At 38.8% G+C, this 9,001-nt stretch overlaps 1 protein-coding gene across 1 annotated transcript; it reads right to left on the bottom strand.

The window, feature by feature from the left end:
• Positions 1-1,905: 1,905 nt before the first annotated feature.
• Positions 1,906-8,419, bottom strand: ABRA (actin binding Rho activating protein). The gene is made up of 2 exons (XM_013954661.2): positions 7,598-8,419; positions 1,906-2,383 (listed from the first exon to the last, which is right to left on the bottom strand). The coding sequence occupies exons 1-2, from the start codon at positions 8,344-8,346 to the stop codon at positions 1,906-1,908; spliced, it is 1,227 nt and encodes a 408-aa protein (XP_013810115.1). The 5' UTR covers positions 8,347-8,419.
• Between the last annotated feature and the right edge of the window lie 582 nt (positions 8,420-9,001).

A 9,001-nucleotide genomic window follows, 5' to 3' on the forward strand; every position in this document is an offset into this window, starting at 1 on the left:
GGGGGGTTGGCCTGGTAAATGGAAGGATTAACCTAAGAAATACTCAGATAGGTCTCTTATTTATAATTCAAGTATTCCTTTGACACAAGACAATTTAGACTGCTATAACAGTGATTATATAAAGATGTGAAGAATAAGGTAAGAGTATGCACATAAATATTCTGATATGTAGATGTTACATTCAGAGGTCTGTTTGGCAAATCTGTTTGAGTAGTCTGAGAGAACTCAAAAGAACATTGCTAGACAGGTGCCATTGAATCCATCTTGTAATTCAAGTTTTTATCTTGATTCACAACATATAACTATGCCTATAATATTATAGTGTTTTACATAAAGTCTTACAGTAGACACATGTTAGTATCATTAACTTATAAATTATATAAATCATACACTCACTGGGAATTTCAAACTGGAGTACCTGTACTCTCATGATAAGTTAGCAATACTTGTTTTATCACAGAGACAAGATGCTCATACCCTTTCTTCTGCAAGAAGATATTTGAACTTTCAGTTTGAAAGAATCTTTTTAAAAAAATCATTTTTCATGAAGCAAATTAATTGTCTAGGTGTCTTGCTCTGAAACAAATGCTTTACAGATAAAACATTTTTACCAGGATAGCTTTTTTTTTCCCCAGTCATGGTCTAGAGAAACTGTAATCCAGTAAGCATTATACACCCTATAGAGATCTCAAATTTGTGTATAATGCAAACACAATTTTAAAACGTACAAGTGTTTAGTTCATTAACTTTTACTCATCTTCAACACTACCTGGACTGAAATAAAATATTTTAGTAATATCTGGATGCGAGGATGCAGCATTGCTTCAAGTGACAAATGCTCTAAAATTAGTACAATGTTTTTTTGTAATGTGAAATTCCAGTCCTCTTAAAGCTAGCTTCTTTTAGTAAGGGAGCTTCTGTTTCTTTCAATGTTGAAGCATGTTTCCATGGAAGATGCTGCTTGTAGTTGCTTGTATCCTATATATAATAGTGCAACCACCTGATTCTTTTTCTATGTTGCACATTATTTCCCTCTGTATTTATAAGAAACATATTTACATAGATATTCAGATGATACTTTGCACATTATTGCATAGGAAGTATTTTCTGTTTGGCTGTCTATTCAAAATTTTGTGCATAATATATTCTATTGTTTGTCGCCATTGTTTTCTTTCCATCAACAATCAATATAAATATGAAACCATCTAATAAATTAGTTATATAAATACATTAAATATAAAGCCTCTTTGGTAAAAGAAGGGTTCTACCTTAGTTTGTAGATGATATTTATGAGAAAGCTTTGTCAGTAGTAACCACAAGATAATACTGTAGTACTATTTGCATTATATTATTTATAATAGGAAAGAAATGTGTTATCCTTTATTCTGTGTTCAAATAAACTTTTTGCATGCATTTAAGTTTATTACTAAGGAAATATGCACACAAGCTTATGTTCACAGATCAAAAATTTGGTCTGAGTCTATATCCTCATTCAGCTTCTGATCTGGCATGGTTTATGAGAACCCCCGAAATCCCAATTTAATTAGTTGGGAGGATCTTGTATGTAAGAACAAATAAAAATTGGAAGTAATTTGTAGCTATTTGTGGTGCTACTATTTTTTTATATTCATCTGCTTACATTCAATATAGATTTTTCCCTTTAATATATTTTGTTTTTTGTCTAGTAATTAACTGAAATGTCCTGCAAACCCCCATGGTACAGAGAAAAATCCATTTGGATGCTTGATTTATCAAGCAATAATTAGAAAATACATTTTTAGAGAAACACTCAATATCTTTTCTGTGTAGGAGGAAAAAATCTTGCATTCAAAATGAGCAAAAGCTAATAGCAAAGGAAAAATGGAGAAAGTTTTGCTGAGATAAGTTGCTCTTGTTGTAGTATGCTTATTCTAATAGAGTAATTATGATGTGATCATCCCTGCCTTGCCATAACATTTCTCCCTCAAAGTCCACCAGCCCATGTTTTCTGGCTCTCATGAGAATCCCAACAACCTTATCTGAAATACGAACATATCTCTCGAAGAGTTCCCCAAAAGTGACTTGGATCTTGCCATCATGCCGAGGCTTAGCCATTGTTTTGATGATAAAGCCCATGTCTCTGATCTCCCGGTGAATGTGGGCTTCGGCTCTCTTGGCCCTTTCTGCAGTTTTGGTTCCCTCCTTGGGATGGCCATAGCCTTCATCTCCTTTGTGCAGGCGTGTGGACATGGCCAGCTCGTGGTCAAATTCTTCGCTGAAGGGATTCAGCTTCTGCGTTATGATATGCTCATCTGCCCATTCTTGCCATTTGTCTTTCAGGCTATTAACAGGGCTGTATTTCCTGTGAGCTTTCTTTGTTATCTCTTCAGTAAATTTGCTCGTGCTGAAAGAAATAAAAATGGCATTTGAGCCTTGCATTTCATCATATTTCATTATGCAGTTCTGCTACTCATCTTTTTTCATTAACTTAGTCACAGTGGTTTTCCAGACCAGCTGCGAACCACTAGATGGCATGTTTTCATTAATTCTAAATTAGTCCTGGGGCATTTAATCCATGTTTTGGTTTGCATTTAAAGGAAAATTTGGTGATCACAGCTTGATCTCATCTACACTGCTGCCTTTTAGCTTAGAGGTGAACCCATTTTTCCAAACTTTTGCCCAGACCAAGTTAATTCTGTAGGGGTGTGAAATAGTATGTGCTGATTGCTTGCAATTTTTGTACCTTTCCTTAATCACATAGTTTCCCTTTTCTGCCTGTGTAGCAGAATCTGAAATCTGTGACTTATGTTGTAGATGGCAGTAACTGCAAGTGTGCAGACAGGGTCCTTCAGCTATTTGTGACTGGAAAAACTTGTCCCCTCCAGTCAATGTTGATGAGAAAATGCAGTGGCTCTGCCTATGCTGAATTTCAACACTAGTTCAGAACCATACTTGAAATCCAAAACTGACTCCTGTTGCACGGGTCGGGAGAAGTTTAAGACTGCTGAAGTTTGTGTCAAGGTCAAGTGACGAGGAAAGGACTCCAAGTATCTTACTGATCTTTGTAGCAATATCACTGGATGATTTCAGGCAGACAAGACTCTTCGCTCTAGTGGCCAGTCTTGTATGTTGTGGGGAGCTATAGATAGTCTGAGCTGTTTTTTATTCTCTCCACATCCTGTCATTTGTGTCTGTACAGGACTTGGCTAGGGAGTGTACTGGGCTGTGGCTCTGCAAAAGTAATTTGGATTCTAATTCTTTTACGCCCCAGAAAGCTGCTCTGCAGCCTACCCAGTGATATCTGGTGAATATTAACAGTAACAGTCAGAGAACCAAAATACAGATAATGAAACGGCACAGAGAATTGCAAATCTGCAGACTGCTGTTTGACCCACCCTTTGTCTTCTAGTAAACTTTTGAAAGAATGCAGATGAGTGACATAGATATCTCTGCTTCAGGTCTGTGCGGTGGAAAGATACTAGTAGCTACTGAGAAGAGAGCAGGCACATGGGGCCAGGAATAGGGGAGGGACTCGGGGAGCAGGACCACTCCTCTCAGCTGTGGAGTTGCTATTAGCTTGCTTAGCTGTATTCAGAAATCTTACTCCAAAATCTCCAAAATATTCTTTAGCAACAATGTGGTGAAAAGCACCAGAAGGATCAGGCATGTGAGGGTGCCAAGTAAACGCTGCTTTCTTCTGTGGTGTGGCTCTGAGCATCCTGAGTGTGCCTGCACTTGGGCAGTTTGGCCCTGAAGGCTCCAGATCTCATGAAGGCTGTAGTGCCAACTCAGTCATAACTCCCACTGAGAGCTCACATAAATCAGTTCCTCAGCTCTACATGTGGGAAGGGATCAGTGAAGGAGGAAGAAAAAAAAAGTCAAAATTGGCTAGAAGAAGTTGTACCAACAGTCTCAAGGCAGGTGATGGGCAGATACCACCAGCGAGGGCTTATCCCTCAGTCACAGCCAGCTTTCTCCCCTTCTCTCAGTGGAACTTGACCCTTGAAAAACTCCTGGAGCTCAAATCCCTCAGGCTCAGGGGAAATGAAGACACTGAGATGACTTAACTTTGGATTTTGTTACCTCTTCTTATTTAAACTATGCCTAGTAAGTATTATTCTCCCCTATCTATTCCTGCTTTAGTCTTTAATTTTCTTTCCTAGCTGAGCAATATTATCACCTTTCTATTCTAATAACCTTCTCAGTGGCTGAAAAAAAAACCCCCACCACCATCATATCTATTTTTTCCCTTTAAATTCACGTGCCCTATGTGGTTTTAGAAAAAAACTTATTCTCTCTTTTCTCTCTCTTCTCCTTTTATTTAATGCATCTCCTAGTTTAACAATTTCTGATATTAAAAGTGGTACTTTCACCATTGTTGAACTTGCTGATAAGTTACACTGTAAATACACTGGTATATCCTATCTATCAAGTTTGCACAGTACCTAGCACAATGGATTGTGGATCCAAAGTGAAGCTTGTGACTATTAACCTACTGTAACAAGTGGTTTACCTGCAGCAGCCCGAAAGGCTTACCTGTTAACCAGAATGATAACCCTGAATGTGTTCTGAACCTCTAAGAGGACAGCGTCTGGGTTCTGCACTATCCTTTTTTGTGGGGGAAACCACACATGGACTTTTTTAATGTCACAAGCCTCATATCACTGCTGTGCACCTTTGGCTCCTAAGCAGAAATGAAATAGTATTTCTTAGGCCTGTGGGAGTTTACATTAAGTCTACTAAGGAAGCAGGCTAATTTCAGCAAGCATTACAGCTGGAAGGGATGAAGGTGCTGATGCAAGGAGAAAAAAATTACTGGCACTACTGCTTCTTCCTGGGATATAGAGAGGGGAAAATGGAAGATTGGCTTAATTGTCTTCAAAGAAAAAACATGTATGTGGTTGTTAAAGCAAAACTGAAAGGTTCATAAAAGTAGCAGGCTGAAAAAACATATTCTGAGTCAATTTAAAAAGTGATTAAAAAAATCAAGTCCTGAAACAGTAGTATAGATGCATATTCATACTGCTATTTGTATTTTATTTCTGGCATATTTCAGTGAAAGAGATAGATGTAAGTAATATAAAAGGTGTCATTTCAGTCATTTGTCCCTCAGTAAATATGGCTAATCTATTTTTCCTGGGTAGCAGAACTAAAATAAGACATATGGGGAAAATATGTGAAGCTTAGCAGAAAGATAGCAATTTTGTTTCTACTATAGCATTTTTTAAGCATTTTGTTTTAATTGAGGTTATTTACAGATATCTGCTGCAAATATACTTTCTTTTCCCACTGTATTTGAGAAATCTGCATTTCTGAGGTCCTAATTTCTGTCAAAGGACAATGAGCAGTCTCTTCCAAAACTATGAAGAACAAACTTTCAAGCTCTAGGTTATTGGTGAGCTTTTTCATTTTGACTGTTAATGGATTATTCCTTATGGGAGATGATTGGTCAGTTTTGTAGCAAAGTGTCATTCTAATCTCTAATCTGAATAGTTGAAATAATTATGGGTGTTCAGATATCTGTTGTAAAACATATGCTTGAAATACATGACTACAGTACATCAGTAAATAGATGCTGCCTGTGGCAAATACTCATCAGTAGTGAGTATAACCTGAGCAATGGAAACGATATAGTCTGCATGATTGTCTGCAGATAGATCAGTAAGTCTGTTTTGGCATTTTCATCTGCGCTGGTTCCAGTTTCTCATTTCTGAAATAGTGATTAGGATATGGTATGAAGACATTGGCCCTGATCCTCTGATTCCTGCTGTCTTGCTAGTCCCTTACACACAAGCTAATTGAGTCAGTGAAAAATTCTGCCTTCTCATCTCGAATTGCCTTGTGCTCAGTTTGCACTTGCATTGTGTGTGTGCAGGTGACAACACACTGGAAGGCAGCAGAGGTTCAGGCCCGCTGTGTGATGGCTCCTGGTGGGAAGTAGCATCCTGGGGCCAGGCTCTTCCCTCTCTGTGAGCTCTGACAGCTGAGCTCTGCCAGATCCTGCCTCAGGTTAAGTTACAGCTTCCAGCTGTCTGCTCTGCCCCCTCAGCAAAGCTCGCAGAGAGAACGTGTGCTGCGCCTTAGCCTTGGCAGAGCAAAGACTAGCCTCACACGCTGCCTTCATCACACTTCTAAAGTTAGATATGAGGTTTTACTCAGAAACAGTTCAGACTTCACCACATGTTCGTTTCTGCAATCTCCACTCGAGGGCATTACAAAGTTTGTAAAACAGAGGGCTGGAACAAACAACATACATCTACAATGACTGCCTCCAAGTTGCCCTTTTGCCACCTTGGATGTATGGATCCTTTTATCTTTCGCCAAAAGGAGAGAGTCATGAATTGGTTTGGTGACTACCCCTTGGCAAGTCTGGTGACAAGGCAACTGTTGGTAGCCATCGGCTGGAAAGGTTGTTCTGCCGGAGATCTCCAGGGGTAATAAACTGGAGAATGTCTCCCAGACCCTGCTGATCCCCTGTGGAACTTGCTGTTCCTCTGCTCTTCTGGGAGATTTCCCAAGGACTGCGTGTCTGTAGGTGAGCTTTGCTTGTTTACTACCTGGACTCTGAATTTAATTTGCAGTTACTGTTGAGCAGTAATCTTCAGGCAGGAACCTCTTGCTGAAAAAAATATTACTCAAAACTCTGATGCTGTGATTTTGATTGCTGTTTAATTCATATCTTTAAGTGGAACCTGTAATAATTGTGCAAGTAATAATAGACTCTGCTCATTCTGTTTTCTTCACACCAATTATAGGCATAAAAAATCTGCCACGTGTCAGGAACTTCCACTTTTTGCTGGGAAGTGATTTGTAACAACATACTCAATTAACATACTCTTTTTCTGTTGGTAGTATGCTCATAGAGAAACTTTGAATGTTAGGAATCTATTAATTATTCAAATGTTGTTTTGGACAAATGATTTATAGCAGCATGTTCTAGATCAGTCCTTCAGATGTAGTAGTCAGACTGGAAGCTTTATAATGTTTGTTTAGGGTCCTGACTCCTATGCTACTTTCCATTCTTTGACTTGATGAATTCCAAATCTATGAAAAGCTTCCAAAGAGAACCAATGAACCCAGCTTTTGTTAAGATGTATTTAAAAGAGTAATTGCTGCAATATCTATTTTGGACATTCTGGACAAGTTGCTCCAAATGGTATTCACAATTTATATTAAGCAAAATCATGAATAAGTAGTTGGAAATTTTTCTCAAGTACTGTGCCTTAGACTTACACTGAAAAAAATGAATAACTCTGGGCTCCTGATAAAAAAGTTAGTAATCTTAAATGTGGACTAAAATATTAAGAAGTAAGTAGTGATTTAGATGAACCAATAAAACCAGCATCAAAATTAAACATAATTAACATTTCCCAAATATAACTTCCTGTGTGTGTTGTGTATATAGTGTATAGAACCCAAGGCTGTAGTCAGATGATGTTGGCTCTGACAACTTAAGCATAGAGAGATATGTGATAGTTTTTTCCTTAAAGCGTAATAGTCTCTTTGGCCATTTCCTAGCAATTAGATTTTTTCCTGATCCCATTTCCCTCATGGAAACCTTACCTGTCTCAGGGTCTGCTGACTATTTGTGACACTGTAATGAAGGTGTTTTACTTACAGAGATGGCACAGGTCGTTTAATCCTCACAGCAGCCACTTTCTCTTGGTCACCATCTTCTAGCTCGAGTCTGTCCTCCGCTTCTCCATAGCCACTGTCCACTGTATCCATGCTGTCATCGTGGCACTTAAGTAGCAGCTCTTGCCTGGGGACCTTGTCCTCTTGTTCCATCACTTTCCAGCCCTTGGTCAGCTCTGACACCAGGTTTGAGCACTTTCTCCTCATAGTTGGAGATAATTTACCACTAAGAATTTTGTCAATAGTACTTGATTCTTCTTTCAGCTTTATCATCTCAGAGCTACTATTGTCATTTTCATATCTATCACTGAGGAGGCTAATATCACCTCCTCTTTCATAGGCTTTACTTACAATTGTTTTGGTCACCTCTTTGCTTTTTATGTTCAGCTTTTTGAGGGCTTCATCTGACTCCCTTGAATTTTTTTCAACATCTCTTATTGTCACTGACTCCTTTGAGGATTTTTCATCATCTTTCATTTGGTGCTTCTTAACAGATGGCATTGGCCATTTTTCAAATGGTCTTTCTTGTAGTGGCTGAGCTGATGAGTCTTCTCTACTGGGTACCCATCCAGAGGGCTCTTGCGCTTGCTTTATGTTGTGGTCACTAGCCCACTGCTGCCAGCCTCGTGCCAAGCTAATAACTAGGCTGGCTGTTCGGATCTTGCGGACAGCCCTTTTTGCAGGAGTAGTACTTGGCTTTTCTTCAGGAGCTGTGTTGCTGTCTGCTGCCATTGTGGCTTTTCCACTTCTTATGCTAAGCACCTGCTGAATGATCTTCCTGAGTGAATAATGTCCAGACAAGAGAGCTGCAGATGTTTAAATAGAAGCAGGAGCCCATGGAAAATATGTCAAACACTTCTCACAAAGATATAGTATCCTCACTGTTACAGAGTTCTTTTTTTAAAACAGCAGGGTGACATTTCATCACAGCAGATGAATGATGCATGATGTAAACAGGGTGGCACATACCTGCAGTGGTAATAGTGGGAATTAACAGCTCCTTTAAATCCTCTTCCCTGGGAATACTTAGTTCTCAATTTGTTGGCGAGCATCTTCTTCTTCTAGAAGTGTAGAACTTGGGTTGAAGATTCTGAACAGTGTCAGAAACTGCTAAATGTTAAGTGCTGTCAGTTGCTGACAACTTCAGAGTAGGGACTGCTCATCATCATAAGTAAAAGGTAGCCCTGATCATGGAGTGTAAGTTCAGTAGTAGACAATGAAAAAGAAATTTTAGATGCATTTTTCTAAAAAGATTCCAGGTGATTTCTTTTTATTGTTTGTGGTAAATTATATCCAAGGAAATCTGGGGTGTGTGTGTGTGTAATTTTTAAAAGTACTTAAGTGTTCTGTTCTTTAAGTCATTATCTATTTATGTCTGTCTACTTAG

Source organism: Apteryx mantelli, chromosome 2 (genome assembly GCF_036417845.1).
Source record: "Apteryx mantelli isolate bAptMan1 chromosome 2, bAptMan1.hap1, whole genome shotgun sequence".
NCBI classification, from domain to species: Eukaryota; Metazoa; Chordata; class Aves; order Apterygiformes; family Apterygidae; genus Apteryx; species Apteryx mantelli.

Coding starts and splice junctions, on each gene's coding strand:
- ABRA (XM_013954661.2), bottom strand. CDS start 8,346: ATGGCAGCAGACAGCAACACAGCTCCTGAAGAAAAGCCAAGTACTACT. Junction 2,384..7,597: donor AAACGACCTGTGCCATCTCT/GTAAGTAAAACA, acceptor TATTTCTTTCAG/CACGAGCAAATTTACTGAAG.